The 23,391-nt window shown below is 31.8% G+C and overlaps 2 protein-coding genes across 6 annotated transcripts in view; one reads left to right on the top strand and one right to left on the bottom strand.

The window, feature by feature from the left end:
- The window catches only part of LOC126750149 (probable multidrug resistance-associated protein lethal(2)03659), a 51,804-nt gene extending 39,065 nt beyond the window's left edge, over positions 1-12,739 (top strand). Inside the window, exons 8-17 of one of the 2 annotated variants that reach the window (XM_050459667.1) lie at positions 2,217-2,474; positions 2,531-2,766; positions 2,820-3,328; positions 3,379-3,733; positions 4,120-4,270; positions 6,199-6,429; positions 6,484-6,995; positions 11,963-12,231; positions 12,283-12,451; positions 12,514-12,739. In XM_050459667.1, the coding sequence (XP_050315624.1) occupies positions 2,217-2,474; positions 2,531-2,766; positions 2,820-3,328; positions 3,379-3,733; positions 4,120-4,270; positions 6,199-6,429; positions 6,484-6,995; positions 11,963-12,231; positions 12,283-12,451; positions 12,514-12,531 (2,708 nt within the window). In that variant the 3' untranslated portion in view covers positions 12,532-12,739. Of the gene's footprint in view, positions 1-2,216; positions 2,475-2,530; positions 2,771-2,819; positions 3,329-3,378; positions 3,734-4,119; positions 4,271-6,198; positions 6,430-6,483; positions 6,996-11,962; positions 12,232-12,282; positions 12,452-12,513 lie in introns of both variants that reach the window. The other variant, XM_050459668.1, reaches the window with a different exon arrangement.
- Positions 12,740-13,979: 1,240 nt separating this feature from the next.
- LOC126750150 (ATP-citrate synthase) overlaps positions 13,980-23,391 on the bottom strand; it is an 88,944-nt gene continuing 79,532 nt past the window's right edge. For all 4 annotated transcript variants that reach the window (XM_050459670.1, XM_050459671.1, XM_050459669.1 and 1 more), the window contains 5 exons: positions 23,032-23,217; positions 22,752-22,870; positions 20,635-20,806; positions 20,240-20,572; positions 13,980-14,559 (listed from right to left, as the gene is read on the bottom strand). In XM_050459670.1, coding sequence (XP_050315627.1) covers positions 14,444-14,559; positions 20,240-20,572; positions 20,635-20,806; positions 22,752-22,870; positions 23,032-23,217 — 926 coding nt within the window. In that variant the 3' untranslated portion in view covers positions 13,980-14,443. The remainder of the gene's footprint in view (positions 14,560-20,239; positions 20,573-20,634; positions 20,807-22,751; positions 22,871-23,031; positions 23,218-23,391) is intronic.

Raw genomic sequence — 23,391 nt, 5'->3', positions numbered from 1 at the left:
AAAGACAAAATTAACTTTATACATAGATATCAATATCTAAATAAATTTCAAAATTCTTTAGGCAATAAAAAATTAGTAATTTCATCTATCTACCTAATGTCTATATTAAAAAAACATAACTATATATAGATAGGTACATGGGTATTATGCCTTCTTTCTCTCAAAACAACAAAAAAAAAACATAAAATCCTGTAATAAAACCAGGGACAAAATTCTAGTTTTATATTTTTTATAGCCTATTGATAGATGAATATGTTAAAAAAATATTTAGATTTAAAAATATAAATATTTTGGTATTTTACGCACACTTTCGCATTCAAGTTTTTATTAGGTTTATATTTATAAGATCCCCTATTCTACGTTTATGATGATGGTAACCCTATGATGTGATGTTATGAAAGTATCGGTACTTACTTGTGAAAAGATCGGCTTGAATCACCTTTTATCATGATGCGGCACAAACGAGACAAGTTTTTGCCATCCTAGCAAATTAAAAAAACACTAAAATGTGGCCTTTTTCCTTTTTAAACCAAAAATGAATGAAAATACAGGAATCCCGAAAATAAACAAAGAGGCCGTTTGACAGATGACACTACGCGTATGGCTCAGACGCTTATGCTCCGGTGTTGTCGCTTCACATTTTTTAGAAGCAGTTTTAGGGATAAGAATGTTAATAATTTTGTTTTTTTTTTGCTTAAGGATATTATATTTATTCTTAAAATAGGTTAATTGTGGTATTTATACTTTTTATTTTAAATCTTGCTATAAAATACAACACAAATAATTTAAATTAACGTTATAATGGTTGTTAAAATATAGCTAAAAATTTCCTCCGTTGGAAATTTGCGTCGACTTGACAACAGAGAATCGGCAAATATGTTTGTAAACAGAATACCCCTCTTGCCCCTGTGCACATGTTGGACTCAAACAAAGTTGTTGTTTACTAATTCTAGCCTTTCAATGTTCTAAGATTATTCTGGTCTTCATTTTGGGTTTCTTTATTTATTATCACTTCTGGTAATGGTGATTGGTCTGACGGGTGTAAGTTTTCTTCCGCTTCTGTTCTCTCTTGGTGGGCATTGTCCTGAAAATTATCCCTTCCTTCATTAAAGGCCTGTTGATCATTTATTTCTGCTGCAATTTCCCTTTTAGAGTTAATTCACGTTTCTGGCATCAAGTTGTTTCTAAGAATGACGCGGTATTGGTCAGCGACTCTCTGCTGCTCAGTCACGTTCATATTTGGATATTCTCTGTAGAATTCGGCATGTAGCTGTTGTCTGTAGCTAATCATTTATTGCCCTACATTTTTTACCTTAAAGAAAATGCGCATTATAGATTCATTCGTGACAGATGTCCATTTTAAGCGCCGTCTTGGTAACCCTGCTTTAGTGAGCACTGGCTGAGTTTTTCCTGCACAACACCTTGAGCAGGTTGGGTCCTGGTTGGTTTAATGACCCTGTGTAACTGCTGTTTGTGGTGGAGCTGTAGTTTCTTGTATGACAGGAGCCCGCTTCCACAGCACCGTGCACCGACGGTCGGCATGCTGTCATGTCCAGCGCCGGCTCCAGATATGCCCTGGCGATCCCCAGGCAGTGACCTTTCTCTAAGAATTCGGTTATTCTCCATTTTTATGGGTGTGGTCATTATTGTTATTACTATTATTTTCGTACAGCCTTTTTAATTTGATTTATAAAACTAATTCTTATATAGTTCTGTTTCTAATTTTATAAACGGTTTCGCCTTGCATTCGTTTAGACATGTCATTTTTTAGGAAGGATCTTACTTTTATGCTTAATCCTAAACTAAAATCTACACATCTTTTTCGTAAAAATGAATGAAACTATAAGCGCATTATATAAATCAGCTTAAAAATGGGTCGGGAATTGTGACGTCACGCGTTCCGCCTGCAGGCCTGTCTTTCTGTGCGGCCTAAGTTAAGCTCACTAGCACACTAGCCCACCTGCCCACCTTCATGGCATTATTAGGCAAGCCAGTCTGTCTTCAGACTAACTACTTTAGGTTCGCTAGTTAGCGTTTTGACTGAGCTCTAGTGCCAGAATAGAGGATCTTGCTGGCACTTTTTGGGTATTTTTGTAATTGACACTCTGCAGAATTCAGCAAGATTATGACAAAATGTTAAAAAATGTACTAACGAATCAACATAGAAGATAGATACCTAGAATCATCTTATTTATTAATATTACTTTTTTTTATAGGCGAAGAAAAAAAACTATCTAATGGATATTTAAACCCTATTTATGATCCAAAGAAAAATAATGCCTTAATAGAGCTTAAAGATGTTTGTGTGAAATGGGTTCCAAAATCAAATGAATATTCAATAGAAAATATATCACTTAGAGCTACCTCAGCTGAGCTAACTATCGTTATTGGACCTGTAGGTGGTGGGAAAACTACTCTTTTGCATGCCATATTAAAAGAACTCCCAGCTCTCAAAGGATCCATTCAAATTAATGGTGCTTATATGAAGGTAGTGTCATATTTTTAACCAACCTTATTCCAATATTTTTAGGTTCAATCTCATATGCTTCCCAAGAACCGTGGTTATTTATGAGCAGTATAAGGCAAAACATCCTCTTTGGAGAACCTTTTGATGAAACAAGGTATAACGCAGTTGTAAAGGTATGTGCTCTAGAAAGAGATTTTACTCTTTTTCCTTACGGAGATAAGACGTCTGTTGGAGATCGTGGTGTATCACTCAGCGGTGGACAAAGAGCTCGGATTAATTTAGCCCGTGCTATTTACAAGGCAAGTTTTCAAAACTTAATATAAGTTGGATTCAAATTTTGTATGTATTTTAGGAAGTTGACATTTATCTTTTAGATGACCCACTATCTGCAGTTGACGCTCATGTAGGCAAGCAGATTTTTCAAAAGTGTATTCAAGGTTTCTTGAAAGATAAATGCGTTGTTCTAGTAACGCATCAGTTACAATATTTAAAAGGTGCCAAAAAAATTTATTTGTTGGATGATGGAAAACTTATTGCATCTGGAACCTATGAGACAATAAGAAATTCTTCACATGATTATGCTAAACTACTTGTGGAACTTAATAATAATCCCAATAGTGAAACTATGAAGGCAGATTTAGATAACGTGGATAAAGAAAAAATTAGTGAAGAAAATATTGGTCAAAGTAAAGCGCAACCAAAAATTTCAAAAGAAACTAAAGCAATAGGAAATGTTGATTCTAATGTGTACATAACTTTTTTTCAAAATGGCGGGCATTGGTGCAAAGCTTTTTCGATATTTCTGCTATTTTTTACTACACAAGGAATGCACAGTTTATCAGATTATTACCTGACTTGGTGGTATGTTTATCCCTTTCATCTACAACTTTTTTTTTAATATAAATTTTTAGGGTTAACGCAGAAGCATTAAAACAAGCAAATTCTAATAATTCTTCTGAAAACTATACAAGCTCTTCTTGGTTAAAAGGAGTATGGACAGTCTACTTAACAGATGACTTGTCGATTGTCATCTATTCCTGTATAATAATAAGTCTAATAGTATTAACGCTCAGTAGATCGATGTTCTTTTTCAGATTCGCTCTGAAAGCATCTACCACCTTGCACAATAACATGTTTGATAAAATTGTGTATGGAACCATGAGGTTCTTTAATACAAATCCATCTGGTAGGATTTTAAATAGATTTTCTCATGATATGAATGAGGTAGATGAAAAGTTGCCTTCCACTATGATCAATTGTGCACAGGTATAACTTACTTGCAAATAGTATTTTTTCTTCTACCGTGAGTAAATTACTCTACACAATTCCCAGGGTTTATAAAGTTTCACTTTTTACGCACTAGTGCCTCAAAAAGAACTTTTATGCAAAAAAATAATTTGAGGTTTTTTTGACATTTAATTTATAATTTGTAAAAATTTTTTTTGATGACTTTTTTGATTTTTTTTAATGTTTTCTTCGGTAGTAGAAAAAATTGTGTATGTTACACGTGTGTAAAATCCCCTTTTTTATTCATGAGAATTGTCGACAATTAAATGACAATTCCAAAAAATTTTCCACTCATAAAAAAAGAATTATTTTACACACTTGATACATAAATATTTTTTTTTGATATACTGCTTTTTAATTTTAAGAATGGCCTAAGTGTCTTATTCACAACCATAGTAATAGCCACTGTGAATCCATGGATGTGTATTCCAACAGTCGTTATCTCTGGAATTTTCTACTATTTGAGAGTTGTATATATTTCCACTAGCAGAGATGTCAAAAGGATTGAAAGTATAAGTATGACTTTTTGTAATACCATAATGCATTTACATAATAATAAGCAGTTTCAACACTAGCTAGTAATAAGCTTTTTTTAATTAGTAATTGGCCAAACTAAGTCATCGACTAATAAAACTCTCTATTTTATTCCCGATACGTGTTTCGCTAAAGATGTTAGCATCTTCGGGAGAATACTGTTTCATGACTGTTTGTGAATTAACTGTCGCGCTAAAGGTGCCAACTATTGGGCTAAGTCATCGGAGGCAAGTCTCGATTCGGACCATAAATTTATGCGCATCCTGTGGAAGTCTTGTATATAAATCTGCAACTAATAAGGTTAATCCCGCTTTACAAATAAAAATTAATTATTGTTTTCGAACTTTTGCTCAATCCATAAGAGAGACTCTAAATGAAAAGCCTTTTAATTCCCTGCAAGGAAGTGGCCATGAGAGGTCAGCATAATTTAGCATACAGTTTTAGGATTAATATTTCGCTTCATACTGAAAAGCGATAGGTAAATATTCTGACTAATATTTCCAACACTTGTTTTTGTTTTTCATTTTTTCGTAAGGTTAAGCGCTGCAAGCTATTGACTGGAAGCTCAAAGGAACTTTAGAATTCGAAAAGACAGTACTGGAGGAGATTCTGTAGTAAGGTCTTGTCTGACGATCTCTTACATAGAAAGATCGATTTACATAGAGCACGACTTTGCTAAGAGAATAGTTAGCTAAGTTAATAGTTTAAGATTAATATTTAGGTGAACTGTGGCTACACGGGCCCCAAATTTGATCGACCTAATAATACATAGTTATATGGACAAACTGATTGAGCGATAGCTAAAAAGCACCTTGGATAAAAGACCACTACATGGGCAATAATTTTTCCCCTCAGACGGACAAATTCACGGACCTTCTCGTGAGAAAAATGCGGATTACTCTGGGAAATTGAAATACTAATGTTGGCACCTTTCTTGATATCAAAGTGTCGGTAGGGCCTGAACTGATAATTGGCTTATTAAAATATATACATGTCTCTGTTAAGAAAGTTACAAAAATTAGTCTATTTTTGTCAAAAAGATCTTAATAAATTAATAATAATTTAGTTTTTACTAGCTACACGGTAACACGAGCAGTGTATAAGAGAAATAACTGATAACACTGATCATGTTATCGTGTAGTTAGTATAGATATTTTATGGTCTTTGAGTAATCAAGTCTGATGATAATTTAATTCTTTATGCGAATTATGCAACTATAATTGGTTTTATTACATAGTTTTTGAGACCCAGATTTTGCGTTTGCTCTGGTTAAGTAAGAAACCGTAGACCACGTCATCAGGGTATGCCTGATAAAAAAAAGTGTCGAGCAGTATATTCAAATATATCTAAATATACACTTTTCTCAGTGACATTATATTTCTTAAACCAGAGGGCATCCTTTTTTTCAATGGCATTGCATCCAAGGTTTTTATCATAAAAAAGCAGCGCTGATGTATGTGATAATGTTAGGTAAACTATTTTGCTGCTGATACTGAGAAACTATATATCCAAAGTACATCCATTAGCCTTCCCACAATATTCCATATATCTATGTTCTATTATATCCGAACAAAGGTCACGAGATGCCATTCAGACTTTTTTACTATTTAAAGACTAAAAAAAGCTATTTATTCAAAAAGACCAAAATTATTATATCTACGTAAAGATTCAGTAGTGAAAAGGTCCTTCTACGAAATTTCTAAATTTCTTTCAACGTCCCTCCCACTTATTTTATCATTGGAACAGCTTCTATTTTTACTGTATTCTCTTATACAATTAACATACTTATAGATTAACAACATCATATTTTTAGTCCACGTAACTAATACAACTACAAAAACAACAGTAACATAATACAATATTAAAATATTGAGATATTAAAAAACATATATATTTATATAATTTTTTAGCAAGAAGTCCAGTATATACACATCTTGCAGCATCTCTACAAGGCTTAACAACTATTAGAGCCTTTGGTGCTGAAGAAATTTTAAAAACCGAATTTGATAGATATCAAAATAGGAACACTGCAGCTGCAATTATTTTTATAGGTCTAGCAAGGACTTTTGGTTTTTGGTTGGATAGCGGTTGTGTGATTTATATTTGCTTTGTTACTATGAGCTTTTTATTATTTAATACAGGTATGGATAGTTTATATTAAATGATCTTTCCTTAGCTGCGTAACTTTATCTTAGATACTCTTGGTGGCTCTGTTGGTCTTTCTATCACTCAATCAATGACCCTTACTGGAATGTTTCAAATGTGTATCCGACAATGGAGTGAATTGGAGAATCAAATGACAAGCGTGGAGCGTATCAAAGAATATGTGGATGTTACACCTGAAAAAGATTCTGGAACCACAACACCACCCAAAGATTGGCCCAGTCAAGGAGAAATTGTTTTTAAGGATTTGAGTATGAAATATGCAGTAGAAGAATCATACGTTCTAAAGAATTTACATTTTCTCATTAAAAGTCGAGAGAAAATAGGAATTGTTGGTAGAACTGGTGCAGGAAAATCCAGTATTATTATGGCTCTGTTTAGGCTTGCGAGGAATGAAGGCCTGATTGCTATTGATAATATTGACATCAGTTCAGTTCCGTTAGAACGATTAAGGTCTAGTATATCAATTATACCGCAGGAACCGGTGCTGTTTAGTGGGACTTTAAGGAAGAATTTGGATCCCTTTGATGAATATAGTGATGAGGTTTGTATATTTGGAGTTTAGTTACTTGGTTTTATGTAGAGCTTCATAAGTGAAAGACTTCAAACTGAAGTAGTTAAGAGCGAAAGTAATTTTTTTGCATTTATCTTCAGGCAGTTGTGTCTTAGTACTTTTTGACATACTACAATTGCTATTATTTGTTTTTTTTATAATTTGAAACCTAGAGGAAAAAACGTGTTAAAAATTTTTGAGCAAGAAGCGTGCGAAAATCAAAAACTACTTCTAAACCGTAAATCTCGATTGCTTTTGACAGAAGTAATTGAGATCACAAGTATGTCGGTTACCAACATCTACATAAATTTTCGATATTTGAGTTTATATTATTTACCTAATTATTTATTCGCGCCTCGCCCTCTGTTATTTGTTCATTATGATATATAATGCCCACAGCTCTTAAGACTGTCAAGAATTTCGATCAATTAATGTTAAAAGTTAATAATAAATATCTAAATGGATTTCTGGAGATTATAAGCCTCGACGAAGGATTTTTCGTTAGAATTTTTAAATGGTAAAATGTTAAGTTAAAATAGCTTCAACTCCAAAAACTATCAAAGGATTTTCAAGTCCTAAAGTTCCCGAAGGATTCTAACTGAAATTTTTAATTAATTCACTTGTAGCACTAGGTATCTCATGAACAACAATCCCGGATTCTTTAACCTGATTGGTTAATTTGAGTAAGTCATGATGCCGCTAAATTATGAACTATTCAAGGTGGCGAATCGATATAGCGGAACGTTTAGGTGGTGCTGAAATCCAGAGAGGAATCTTACGTAATAATCATTTATAACTGCTGCTCTAACATTGTACTAAAAGCTTTAAGTATAACAATGTTAGAGCCGTTTCGAAATGTAGAGTAAAATGTTGAGATTGCTGATGTAAGTCGTGTTAAGGCTGTATATGTATTTTTTATATTTGGACTGTTTTATTTGATTTTTTCTTAAAACTATTTTTTTCTTTTTATTATGAACAGCTCTTTAATGTGCACTGTAAGAAAAAAATGTGCAATTTTAGATTTTATTTATAGGATTACAAAAACGTGCTACAAAAAACAAAAAAAAAATCATTTTTTTCTCATGGAACATCATATTATATTATTTAATTTTTAGACTACCTAAAAAAGCCGAAAAATTTAAAGTATCACATGTCCCCGTTGAAAAATAAACAAGTGGCAGGTAACCGACCTATACTGCATTCTCGATTTGGTTACTGGCAATCAACTGGACACTAGCACATTTAATAGTCAAGTCATTTTTAAAGAATAATATATAAAACCAATTTCCATTTAAAAGTAATAAAGAAAGTATCATCGGCCTAAGAATATATTTGATATTTTGTATGCAGATAACCTATTCCGTACGTACATTCAATCTCTATACATATATAAAAGTGAATGTCTGTTCATTTCGAGACTTTGGAGAAGACTGTAAGCATAGCATAGCTTTAATCAAATATGAGCGTATGATTAATTTTCGTCAGCTTCTCATATTTCTTCCAAGGCATGCCACTATAATCAAGTACCACGCACGTAATAATAGGGTAATCGTCCATTTAAGAGGTCAAAATTATAGATTTATTTTACGTAATTTAATATTTTCCTTGCCTAAAAATTTTAAATATTGAATTCAGTTCCAGTAGTTCTTTATTTTCTGATTTACTATTTAAATTTATACATGGTGGCCGAGATTTCATATCGTTCGACCATATCGTTCAGAAATTTTTCCTGATATAAGACGTGAAAGTACAATTCATGCGTGTCCAAAAAGTGTGTCGTGCTGAGGACCAGACGTATTAAGATTTGTTTCCTGGTAGGCTGGAGTAGGGCGAGGCATTATCCATGACGACCACCCTATTTTTTGTTTAATTTTAATTTGCGAAAATGTTAGTTTAAAATCATGTTTTAAATATGCCCAACTGCATATTTTTGACGCAATCAATAACAGACCCTTCAATTTTATGACCGCACCATTTAAGTTCATCTTCCACCCAACCAGCTTTACAACCGCAATAAATAATTTAATTGACCTCTATTAAAATGATCATATCCGTTCTTCTTGTTGTATTATATGTGTCATACTAAGTATAACTCGTCCGGATAGTCGACTGGTAGAATGCTGTTTTATAGCTATCTAGGTGCCTCTTAGATATTTTTGACTATTTTGAACAAATGCTAGTTGACTAAAAATATCAAGGGAAGATGGACCTGACGTGATGAAGCTTGGTTAGAGGACAAGTGATATTCCTCTAACCAAGCTTGCAATCTACCTGTTGCAAACTAAAGGTCTACGCTAGTGATTCTCAGTTAAAAGATCATTTTAAATCTACGGATTATTTACATGTAGAAAATCTTATAAACCGAAAATTACGGTTGGTTGTGTCAATTGTTTCTTTATCATAATTTAAAGCCTAATTTTGCTAACACGAGTCGAGTCTCAAGTGGTTTTGGACCTATAATTTATAGACACTTTTTAGGAACAAAACGATTTCGAGTTACAGTTGTTGACTCTGCTAAGAATTTAGAGTTATTTTCGATTCTGACTTACGAACATGTACAAATTGCATACAATTGACTATAAGGGATTGGACCTTTATCGCTATTAATTTTTGATATTTCTACACATCCATATGCTTCTAATTTTCGATTGTTATTAACTGGTTTTACTAATTTTAAATTATCTATTCCTACAAAATGGCCAGTATTTAAAACATGAAAAAAGGGACAAATATGAAAAAAGGAATTTAATTATTACTAACACATTGATTATTTAACTAACACAATAATCATATCCTTCCATAATAGTTTCATATAGTGATCGTAATTTTGAGCTCATCATTGCTGAGACACTTATTGCATCTAATTTAAACTACTGTGGTTCTAAGTAGCTTTAAAAATAAGCCCTGGTTTGTTATATAAATATATGTCCATACATGATTTCTCTCTGAGACAAAGCATGTTAAAATTATAAGATGATATAAAAAGTGTTTTACTTATAACTTTTACACTACTTAAAATCATTCTTAAATAGTTGGGACCTTTGGAATATCAATAATCATTTTTTGCATAAATATTTTAGTAAATTTTTATTCTGCTCAATTAAATAATCCATTGGCAAAATAGGTATCTTCGCTGATCATCACCCATCTTAACCTTTGAACGGGTTGCAAGTAGTGATCATGTCGATAGTCCTTTTTTAAAAAGATTTTCTGACTTACTAAATGTCGAATAGCAAGACTGCTAGTTATTGGATTTCCGCCAAATTCACGAAAAATTTTATTACTGTTACTTTCTTACTCAATATTAACTCTATTTTGCCATCTATCAGGTCTAGTACTAAGTTCATTAATTCTAAATCGTTGGTGCATGCTGACAAACACAGAGGAATATGGATGGCGTCTTCCGACAATCTTGTTCTGTACTGCTTAGCTGCTTCTGCCGAGTTTCCAGTTGCCACTCCATAACAGAAATAGATATCGGCTTATTCCTGACTTGTAAAATAGTAAAATAAAAAGTAAAATATTTAGTTATTGAAGAGTAACTTGGATACTTGTTATTTTGACAAATTAATAATTAATAACACAATAAGAAAATCTTTAATTTTTTTATGATTAATAATGTAGTGAAAGGAGAAATTGGAAACCAGAACTGTCATGTAAGTTAAATTATTTAATTAAATTATTCTTCCATAAAAAAATTAGTCGTGTGTCTGTTAAATTTGTCTAATCTTACAAAAATTGCTTCAAAATCGGAGTAAGCTTTTTATTGTTATATCAGATTTTAGCAATTTCTTCATGCATGAGAATGTGTTTTATTTTTTTTTACTCGGAAACGGTGCCTCGTATGTAAACAGGTTAAGAAACCGGATTTGCTTCGAATCAAATGAGGCTTTTATAAATAAAAACATTTTTTTTTCATAGTCTTAATCCCCTGTATCTCGGAGAGGTTCAAAATGCTTGAACATCGATATATGTTTGTATGATAAACTACCTGGCTCCCAGCTTGTATAATATTGAAAAATATTAACAAGTTTCTGATAAAAAAATATTTATCTTCTTTTTTTCTTTTTTGGTATATCATCTAATATTACAGGATATAATCTTAACATTTTTCTTATTACATTTGTGCTTATCTACCTTATGTTGTGTTAGTAGGTAAATATTATTAGACATAGCCTAAAAATTACAATGGCACAACAACGACCTGCGACCTTTTAATTAAAAAGTTAATCGAATTATTAATTTTTAATGTTTTATTTTGTTCCATATTAATTTTATTTTTGTATTTTTAAATGGATGTTTTATTTTTTAAATTATATCAGTTTAATTTAATATTTTATAGTATTATTTATTGTAATTGCTATATTTATAGTATATTATAGATAGTTTAAGTTAGTATTTTTTAAGATTTTCGCATTTAAATTTCAAAAGATTTAAAATTTAAAATAAATACTTTACATTATACAGATTATTATAGGCTCTTTTACTGAAATTGCATAGAAAAGTAAAAGTATTGAGTGTTGCTAAATGTGAGACCAAAAATGAAATAGTTTAAACATACTATAAAAAATATTTAATTTCTATTAAAGTCTAGACTTTAGTGAGAAGTACTTTAGATGAAAGTCAAATGTTATGGCAAAAATAGATTCAATGAAAATGCTTTGAATTTACAAATTTGAATGCGTGTTATTTAATAAATGAAATTTACTTACGTGTTAGTTTAATAAATGCTGGATTTGGCTACTTTCATTATCCATGCAAAACTTTGCCACAGGTTCTGCAATATTTAGGCGTAATTTGAAAGTACAATCATTAGTATCATTTACAATTTTATTCTGGTCTGTAAATCTTCTAATGAAGTGGATTCATTCTCAAATAACACCACTTCTTCCAATTATAAATAATAAAAAAAATCATATTTTCTAAAAAAACTTATAAACTATATAAACTATTTATAGATTCTTTGGAATGCCCTGCAAGAAGTAGAACTGAAAGATGCAATCATAGACTTACCACACGGCCTAGAAAGCCGCATATTTGAAGGCGGCTCTAACTTCAGCGTAGGCCAAAGGCAATTAGTGTGCTTAGCTAGAGCTATTATAAGAAAGAATAAAATTCTAGTCATGGACGAGGCTACCGCGAATGTTGATCCGCAAACCGATGCTTTAATTCAGGATACAATCAGGAAAAAGTTTGCTGAATGTACGGTACTTACCATTGCGCATAGGTATAGGTTACTTTTTTTATTAGTAAAAATATTTTAAAATAATTTTTTAAGGCTACATACAATAATGGACTCAGATAAGGTGCTAGTAATGGATGCAGGAAAAAGTATCGAGTTTGGCCCTCCCTTTGAATTGTTACAAATGGAGAACGGTGTGTTTGTTGGAATGGTTAAACAAACTGGTAATGCTATGGCAGATAATTTGATGGCTATTGCTGCAAAGGTATTGAAAGAAAAATAGACAAACATATTAAAGACCCATTTCTAATTCAATTTAATTTTTAGAAATATCATGGAGCTTAAGAATTAATACCATAATTGGAATATTACAATTTTGTTTCTTGATTACCTTGATTTAGGGCAAGAATGCAGATTCCAAGTTTATGTCTGGTTGTACTATTATTTAACATATTATTTTTAATAATATTATTATTATTATAATTAATAAATGAATTGTTATTTAACTTGATTTTGTGAAAATTAGAAAAAATAAAAATTACTTCAAATTCTATTATACTGTTACATTTTGCTGTGACTGCACTAGTACAGTCAAACTATATATTGAGAAGCAAAAAAGTTGACCGGAGGTTTATTTTTTTGTATTTTATTGTTAAAGTTTTATCTCTTAAAAAGAGTGATATGTATTATAAGCTATGTTTTTGTCAAATTGCCTTGCTTTCGTACTCTAAACGCGAAAAAATTCCTTGAGTTGTTTCAAGCCCAAGATTTTTCTGCCATTCAAATCCTCTCTGATCTAGACATGGGATCGGTCTATTTTTAACAACAATAAGATGGCTATCATGCTCACAACGCTGTTATGATAAAAGAATGTTTAATAATACTTTTTCTAACCTTCTTATCAGTGGCGATATTAACTCGCCTCCTAAATGTTTGCATATTTTCGTATAAGAATTAATCCGGGGGAGGATTCATAAAAAGGAAGTAAAAATAGGTAATGCAAAACAAAGGCAGGTCTAGAAGAAGGAAATGTGAGTAAAGAAAATTTAGGTGTATAATTTAAGGATTAAGTAAAAGTCTTAAAACATTGAATACCTAGAATAAGCCTAGCTGCAAACCATAGGCGAGGTTGTTTAAGTTCACCATCTCTCAGACAACGATTTCAAATCGACTTTCCAATTTTTAATTCAATATATAATTTTCTTAATCCACTACATATTTTTTTAATATGGTTTTTTTTTGTAACAGGTAGAAAGTGTACTCTTTAAAAGTTCTCGTTTATTTGCTGACTAATAATATACAGCGTGGCCCAAATTGGGTGTACATGGTGTGTATGGGTATCTTGGAAACTATAAGAGATGGAAAATGGGGAAAGTTGTAGGGCATTTAGTTACCAATTATGTGCCGCTTTCAGAACGATTTTACCTTTTTTGCCGATTTTGAAATATTTGGAAAAATCAAAAAGTTCATATTTAGTCTTTTTTTATTTCAACGTATTTTTAAAATCTGTAAAAACATTATTAGGACAACTTTTTAAGGACAATGCATACCTGAATTCAGTTTTTGTTTTCGACGTTTCGGTTCTGAGATTTCATCCTCAACTTCTTTTTTTCTTATGGCGGCCATTTTGTTTTTTTGCTAAATTAAAAAGATCTTTTTTGTCCCTTTAAAATGATGTATAACACTTTATAACCGCTTTAATGAAAAGTAATGAATTAAAATATTATTTCCCTTATAAACATATTTGTTACTTGTTTCTTTCAATGCGGTAGATATGAAAAGAAAAATACAAATTTTACTCCATCAGACATTTTAATGAAACTGGACATAAAACAATAAAAAATGTGCCAAAAAACAATATTTTTTACACCTACAGAGACCTAACATTCAAAATCCCACGGGGGTGCATAAAAACATATACAAAAATATATAAATAGTACTTTATCTCTTTCTAAAAGTCGTTGTGTAGGGGTGCGCTTTTTATAATTAGTTAAAGCTACAGTTAATTTAATCGAAGCTTTAACTAATTTAAAGAAACCCTTAAAACCCTATTTGGTTTACATCTATCAAGATAGCCGAAAAAGTAGTATTCACTTTACATTAATAATAAATACATCTTATTATTTTATCTAATTTTTAGGCAGCTATAACCTACGTTTAGCCTGGGTTGAAATTCATATTCTAGACAATTAAAATAAAGTCAGCAGCTTAAGATACTTAAGACATACTAATAAAATTTTAAAAGAACCACACCTATTTAGTTGTTGTACTGTTCCGGTAAAACGTAAGAGATATCGTCCCAAGGATGCCTGTAGAGGCCCTGTTTTAGCCTCTTCTGGTCCATGTAGTGCCCAATGAAACCGATTGTTCTACCTAAAAAAATAAGAACTTTAAATTTATATTTTTTTTAGTAACCTCATTTATATTAATTTTTTTGTTCCATAATACAGTCGTGTATTGGATATACTGTAAGTAAGAAATATTTCTTGAATTTAAAGTTTTTTTATGTGCGTGCACAGTGAAGCTTAATATGCGCGTATATCACAAAACCTCTTTTAATATTATATTCTAGGTCGAGTATGCATTTACTAATTTTTCTGACTTCATTATTTTTATATCGTATTATCGTATATCATTATTTTTCATCTAAAAATGAGGATTTATTTAAAATGGGGAAAAGAAAGCGTTTAAATATATCTGTAATAGGTTTGGTACGGAAAATAATAGAAGAATATGAGAGTTGTGGTCATCAAAGAATAAAAAAAAAGTCAAGGCTTTGTGAAACTATTTCTAGAGAAAAATTATTTTAAGAATATCAAAATTTAATATGACAAATTTCAGACAAATTCTCGAAGCAATTTCGTACTAACGTGACAAGTGGAACCTTATACTTGATAGAGCTCCGTATCAAGGAGTTGCTATGGCCATAGAAAGAATACACCGCAATTAGCGTAACTAAAAATATTTAACGCCTTAAGGCTGACAGAGACTGTTATTAAGACTGCTTGCTTATAAAGCAGAAGTAAATATCTTTCGTAATTATTAAAACGACTATAATGCTATCAGCTTATAGTCGATGCTATCAGCTTGTAGCCAGTTTGATATCCCTAATCTTAAAAACATATGGCATAATTCTGATGTTTCAGCATTTTAATAATGTTTATTTATTAGTTTTAGTTTAGTTTAAGTTTATTAAAGTTTTATCTTCACTTACTAGGAGTTTGCTCCTTTGAATCAATTTTCCAGGGGCTTAATGTCATCCAGATCAAAAATGATTAATCTCAGGCATTAACCTACGATCCTTGATAATGCCAAGTTATTTTTATGTGAAGTTTTTGGCTTTGTTAATGATTAGTCGTGCTGATTTAGGCTTTTGGGGTTTTCTATTGATATATATTTTTTTGTAATTTTAATATTACAATATTATCTAGTATTTTGTATCATCTAATATAATTTTTGTAAATTGGCTATGCCGTATATTGAAATAAATAAAAAAAAATGAGAAAAGAAGATCCAATAACCACTATTAATCCATTGGCTCCATCGATACATGGAAGGAGAGTAGCATAAAGACATTTCATGTCCTATTTCATCAGATATCAAAAATAATTCAATTAATAATCCCACCACCAAATATTTTTTACTATTATTTAATGTAGGACTACCTTATTTGGATATCGAAGGTTTTTAACAAAGTCAGAAACATATATGTCGACTCCATATATTTTTAATAATATTTTGATTGAAATAAGGCTATTTCTTTATATCAGATTCTAATTTACTGGAGACTGCGGCATAATTTAACCACACGAGCGTTGCTTTCTTTACTAGTCTGGCTTATAATTCAATAGTGCTGAGTATTCGACGTTCGATATGCAACATTAATTCCTATATTAAGGAATAAATATTCGAAAGAGTGAAAGTTAAATAAAGGAGGACAAGGCAAGAACCGACAGTTTTTAGAGATAATTGGTCGAGATCGGTAACCGGCTACGGATCGTGTTAAAATGTGGTTCTTTCAAATTCAAGTTTAATTTATTTATTGTCTCTATAACAATTTATACAAAATTCTTGTAAACAAGATTCCGAATCGATAAAACTACAAATAATCTAATTAAAAAAATAACAAAAGATGAAGAAATATAATATAGGAATATATAAATATATAAAACATTCATAAACAATCCACAACTAAAAGCATTATAAAGTATTAGTACGTAAATTTCCCAAGATCATAATCATTCATTAATTTCACAGAAATTCATTGCTTATGATTTGCAGTAGTACCTGGTGAATGTCATTAGCCACAGCAGGCGTGAGAAGAGTTAACCTTTCTAAAGAACTGTACAGGGTGTCCCATTTTGGGTACTTTTGCGGGGTATCTCCGTTATTTTTAACGTTAGCGTGATGCGGTTTTCGCGACAGAGTGCTACTTTTCCGTGAAAATAACGATGCCGTTAACAAAAATTCCAAAGCCCTCTTAGTTTTTAATATATAGGCCATTTTTGAAAATTCGACATTTTGGGACCCCCCTTGTATTTCGGTTATTCTTTAACTTATCGAATATGTAAAAAAACAGTTTTATAGATTTTTTTCCGTAGAATGCAGTGGCGTAGATTATTTTTTTTTAATATTTACTGTTTTTGAGTTATAAGCCAAACTTATGTTTTTTTTTAATGGAACACCCTGTATATATATGCACTAACAAATTTGTCTTCTTTTTACCTTTTCAAAAATATATAATGGTATGCACTTTTTTTTTAAGAAACAGAAAGAAATACAAATAAATGACAATTTTCTAAAATTAAGGACATAAATTTATTAGTAGGCCATGAATAACAATAACAAAGATAAAACTTAGACAAATCACTAACAAAGAATTGAATTCATTGCAAATACATTGGATGCAATCAAAATATACCTATTGAGACAAAAGCATATTATTTAAAAAAATACACTACAACAGTATAGCTCCAATTTTTCACAACATAAGCTTGTTTTGTAGCATAAAGCAACAAAACATACAAAACAAAAAACTCAACTGTATTTAACAAAAAGAAAAAAAAAATTAAAGGTAATGTTCAAAATGATGACCATTCTCTCGAATGCAAAATTGGCACATATTTGTAATTCTTTCAATGGCATTAAATAGAACCATTGGTCTCCTTCGCAGATTTTGAAGGCTAAGTTAATTGCCTCTCGAAGTTCGGCAATTCCATCATAACGTGTTTTATACACTTTATTTTGTAGATACCCCCATAAAAAAAAATCCAAAATTGAAAGATCTGGAGATCGTGGGGGCCATCTTACAGGTCCATTGGTACCTATCCATCTTTGCGGAAAATTATTCTCAAGAAATTCCCTTACTAGCCTTGAATTATGACTAGGAGCACCATCTTGTTGTAAGTAAATGGCATTATATTGTGCTAGCGGAATATTTTCTAGCAGTTCAGGAATAACTTCCTCAAGGATCTTTAGGTATCTACGTGCTGTAAGACCTCCTTCAAAAACTCGATAAACTATTTTTCTGCCCAAAATAAAACAAGACACTCCAACTCCAAAACGTCCCTGTTGTGCCCTTTCGAACAATAAATACTGATTTTCTGTTTTCCAATTCCTGGTATTGTGACGATTCAAAATACCCGCACTTGAAAAAAAACATTCATCTGACCAAATAACAAGTCTGCCGAACAAATCATTAGCTTCGATTTGTTGTAGATACCACCGGCAAAACAGTGCTCGGCGCTCAGCATCGCCAAGATGCAACTGTTGCACAATACTAAATTTATACGGATGATACTTGTATTTTTTCAAGATCCTTTGAGCATTAGTTTTTGACACACCAATATCTTTCTCAATTTTTCTTTCCCTATTCTCCTTGTTATAAGTTTTCAGACGCGGGCGAACAAAGGTTCCGTGTTCAACTAAATTTGCTTTTAAGCGAGCAAATATCTCAATAAAGGGTTGTCGCCTCTCTGGATATCTAACAAACACAAACTTATATCACTTTTAATCGTAATTTAAATTTTAGTACCCATTATCGCTTACTTACCTTTGAAAATATAAGGCCGAAGCTTCTTCAGAATTTTCGTTACTTTGTATAAAACATACCAACATATCATATTTTTCGTAATTTTCATACGCTGCCATTTTTCAAAGAATTTATTATATAAAGAAAAAAACAAATACAAATACAAATATTTGACTTAAGAAACCGTAAAATATAAATATTTGACATTTAGTTGACTTTTGTTTTGTTATCAACAAGAGTCATGGCCTACTAATAAATTTATGTCCTTAATTTTAGAAAATTGTCATTTATTTGTATGTTTCTTAAAAAAAAGTGCATACCATTATATATTTTTGAAAAGGTAAAAAGAAGACAAATTTGTTAGTGCATATATATACAGGGTGTTCCATTAAAAAAAACATAAGTTTGGCTTATAACTCAAAAACAGTAAATATTAAAAAAAAATAATCTACGCCACTGCATTCTACGGAAAAAAATCTATAAAACTGTTTTTTTACATATTCGCTAAGTTAAAGAATAACCGATATACAAGGGGAGTCCCAAAATGTCGAATTTTCAAAAATGGCCTATATCTTAAAAACTAAGAGGGCTTTAGAATTTTTGTTAACGGCATCGTTATTTTCACGAAAAAGTAGCACACTGTCGCGGAAACCGCATCACGCTAACATTAAAAATAACGGAGATACCCCGCAAAAGTACCCAAAATGGGACACCCTGTACATCTAACCAGTAAACAGGTCTTACCTCAGAGTACAAAAAGCAAACAAAAAGATATGATTAAATGTTTTAAGCACATGCATATTACATACTAAATACAGTTCATCACTGTTAAAGCTATAAAAAAGGTCTTTCTATAGAAACTTACAAATATATTTGGTACTCAGGCGAATTCGTGCAATAGCCCTGGCAGTAAAGATTCAAATGTTGAAGGTTAGGTAAGTAGAAAGGCGTTGTGTAAAATTAAAAAGAAGACTAGAATATCGTATACGAAGTTGACAAATAAAGTGGAAAATAAATCGTAGAAAACAAATTTTGAATAATCTGTTCTTATTAGTAACGAACAAAAAAGTTAAGTTAGAGCTTAACTTTTTCTCGGAAATCTCGGAAAAGCGCAGAGAATAAAAAACATAAGCCAAGATATATACGCCGCTAGGTTGACACGACTTCGATTCATTCACCATTAATATCAAGAACATAATTAAGCGCTAGACCTTCCCGCCTAAAATACATAATTCGCGATTTGGAGGCATTAACAGTAATATAAAACAAAAATAATGTATCTAATTGTCGCTGCAAGTAGGTTTCGGACTCACTTAAAATAAGTAAAGCTAAAGCGATACAAATTTTATTCGATCGACGTTTGTACCATGTGCACCTGCAGCTTTGCTTTATATTTGCCCATGATTAATTAATTAGATGAGATGACAATACAATAAAATGTGTTATCTTTTCATAAAGACTGTGAAATTATATGGTTTTCTTTTTCTGACTTATGTCCTAGAGGACAGTTTGTTATGCCTAGTTAGAGTTTAACCCTATAACTTTAACCCCATATAAACAAAAGTAATAACTAAATAATAAATAATGTGCACTTGAAGCATACTTAGCAAATAAATTAATAGTATCTCCTCTTAATGAGCAATATTTTTACGTAATTAGATAGCCAAAGTGGTAAATAGTAGCCAGCCCTTAATAAAAGTATAAGTACAAATCATCACCAAGGCACTATTATACAACAGTAACTGTTTTACGATTATCAATGATTCGATAAATTAGATTCGTCATTATGATTAGATATAAATATAATGTTGATCAACTACAAAGGTAGCAAATTCTCAAAATTCTTCTTGAAAATCTTTGTATAACAACTTCACTAAATTTAAACTTAATAAAAGGATGTCTAAAACCTCTTAGTAGTATTCCCATCTAAATAAATATTAGTATCAGTACATATACAAAAGCGCATGTATATTTTAAGGCATTTGACCTAACCTTAATATAAATATGCTAAAAAATTCTTACCTAAGACGAACAACGAATTAATAGAACCAATGTTAATGTATTCCTGCGCCTCCTCACTAGTAAAGCTACCACAGTTCCTAAGCATATCTACGAAGGTTGTGGCTATACAACCGTCTACATTTAAGATTAGGTTAGGCTTCTTGCTGGTGGTAATTTTTTCAACTTCCAAAGCGTAGTTGAGGAGTGGTGTCGCCGGGAAGTTAGCCAACACAAACTCTTTCAGAATCGATACCCTCTGGTCCGGATTGTTGATTGATTTTACTCTGTGTCCAATACCCATAATAAGTTCACCCTTATTTCTCATGTGGTTGACGAATTCTTGTGGATGCATTCCTGTTAAAATTAGATAATTTTTTTTCTCATTTCTACACAATTTTCTCTTCATTCATACGAACCTTTGTCATAAGCTTCACTAAACTGTTTTGCAGAACTATCTAAAGCACCACCAAACCTGTCACCAATAGTTAACAGACCAGATACTAAACTGGATACTAAGTCTTTTCCCGCTCTGGCACAAACAATGGTGTTGTGAGCACCTGATACTGCGGGACCGTGGTCAGCAGTTACCTAAAAATAAACAAAAAAAAACGACATTAACTTGGATTAGTATGAGATGATTAGTAATTTCATTTGCGTTTTATTTAATTTAGACTAATTGTTGGTCAAGTAATTTTATCTGATAAGATATTGAAAAAAAGAAAGGAGCTCAGAGGTCGATACATGAAACCTTAGTTCTTAGGTATCTAAAAAATCTATTACACAACGACCGAGGCTGAGAACACTGAGTCACAGTGATATAACTGGTTTCATCGGAGGTTTAGAAATTAAATCTCCAAAATCCCGCTACCAACACTCACTGGCCAGCGAGGTTGTGTATGGATTAAAAACCTCATAAAATGAAATTACGAAACAGACTATGCAAAGGCCCTTAGTCTCCGTGCCTCTACCATGGACACAAAACATTGCATATAGTCACGAACAACACGCGAACACTCTCGACACAACAAAAACTGATTGAACTGGAAGAGGAACATGAGTATATTAATTGGAATATCTTGGAAGTGAAATTATGAAGAAGGGAGATAATCAGATAACCCTTAAATCGAACAATCTATTGCACTACAGAGTAGAAGAGGATATAGCACGAGGAGGACTGGGTTTTAGCGTTCACAAAGACTACAAGCAAAACGTAACTCATTTATCTTACACTAAAATTAACAACAGATTCTAGGAAGGTGGCTATGTAGCAGGTCAAATTAAATTACACTTGCCTCATGGGAGACTTTAATGCCAAGCTAGGCTCAAAAACGGATGATGCAGAAACTCCTAGATCCTCCTTCTTTAAGTGATTCGATAACTATCTCATCGTCTCCACGTAATTTATAAAGAGTAACTGGTGGGAGAAAAATACATCGAAAAATTCCTCTATCCTGAAGAACTTCAACAAGGATATCTCCAAATCAGTTAGAAAAGATAATAGCGATCATATATTCCAAGTTATGGAAATTAATCAAAGTTTGAATAAAGTAAAAGAAAAATCAAAAAACAATAGAGAGGATATTCTTGAGGTTACAGATGACTGTTACCAGCAGCTTCATAAAAAAGACGACCTTGAACCAAGTAAGGTACCAAAAATTCCAAATGTAGGATCTGAAGATATCGCTGACATCATCCTCTTTTCAATGGCACGATGCTGTGATTGTTCTCATGCATAAGAAGGGTAATATTGAAAATTTAACTATCGACCCATAATTCTTCTATCCCATCCTTACAAACTATTCATAAAAATCATAACAAAAAGATGTACAAATAAACTGAAGAGTCACCAAACACGCGAACAGGCCGGATTGTGTCGAGCTTTTAGTATAAACGATAACTTGCACTTCGATCTGAATTCAGTTTTCATTCTATTCGATCTCATTATCGAATTGATACACAGAAACTGCATATTTAACACTCTAGGAAGATACAAACAAATTAAAAGTGGTGATCGACAGCATGACCCGATATCGCCAAGGTTGTTCTCGAGTTTGCAGAAATACGTGTGTAAACAAATAAATTTGGACAACATTTGAATCATTTAAAATGTGCAGATGATATTGTTTTAATATTAGACAGCATTAACAGAGTCAATCAAACGTTGGAAACACTTCAGAGTCGGTGTTTTAGATTGTCACATTGAAATGGAACTGGGCTGGACACATCGCCAGGGTGACAGATGGACGATGGACCAGAAGAAGTTAATAATTATGTTTCAAGCCGAGGAATAGTACTTAGACGGTAAGATTTCTTACAATTAAATCATAAAATTATTATCAATTCAAACAACAAAATTATTTCTCATTCTTTCAAGGCATCTGACTGTATAAATCACATGATTCTGCAGAATACTATTTAAGTTGGGTATGAATAAACCATTGGTCGTTCATAATTTATACATACATAATTAAAATATTTTAAATCTTGAATTTCATAATCTTCGTCACAATTGTAACCTATTTAAAAAACTTACCATAAGACACATTTCAAAGAACTTGCAAACATATGGGGGTAAACACCTTTGGAACCACAACAAGGAGATTACACCTCCAATACCCACGTTCTTTTGTAAAACTTCAGAGATTGGCATACCTAAAAAGAAGGCACGTAATAAAGTTTTGATAATTTTTGAGTTTCATAATAAAGATTCCGGGTTTATAAGTTATTTATATATTTGTATAGTTTATAAATAATTCTAAAAATAATGTTAATCTAGTTCTATGATCTAAAAATTGTACATAAACAAGACACACCTGCGTAGATTAATTCTTGTCCTCTCTCATCACAAATTGAAGTCATAAAACTGGCAGGCTTTCTAATCAGACCCAACTCTCTGGCCCAACTGTAGTCCATTGGTACAGTTGGTGGAGGAACTTCAGGTGCAGGAACGACTATTCCTTGTTTGACAAGTGCTTCAAAGACTGACTTTATCAGCTCACCTAAAAGAGATAAAAAATTTTCAATCCTAACAGACGTTTTTACAAATGTGATTATTCTGATGAGCAGATTGTCATTGTCACGCTGCTGAGATGATGCATCATCTCCTTGTTGAAACGTTAAACATATCCACCCCTGATGCTAAAATATTAAAGTACAGTTTCTTGAGAAAATTT

The sequence above is a fragment of the Anthonomus grandis genome, chromosome 2, assembly GCF_022605725.1.
Source record: "Anthonomus grandis grandis chromosome 2, icAntGran1.3, whole genome shotgun sequence".
NCBI lineage: Eukaryota > Metazoa > Arthropoda > Insecta > Coleoptera > Curculionidae > Anthonomus > Anthonomus grandis.
Note: the sequence above shows the minus strand (reverse complement) of the source record. Positions and strands in the feature narration are given on the sequence as shown.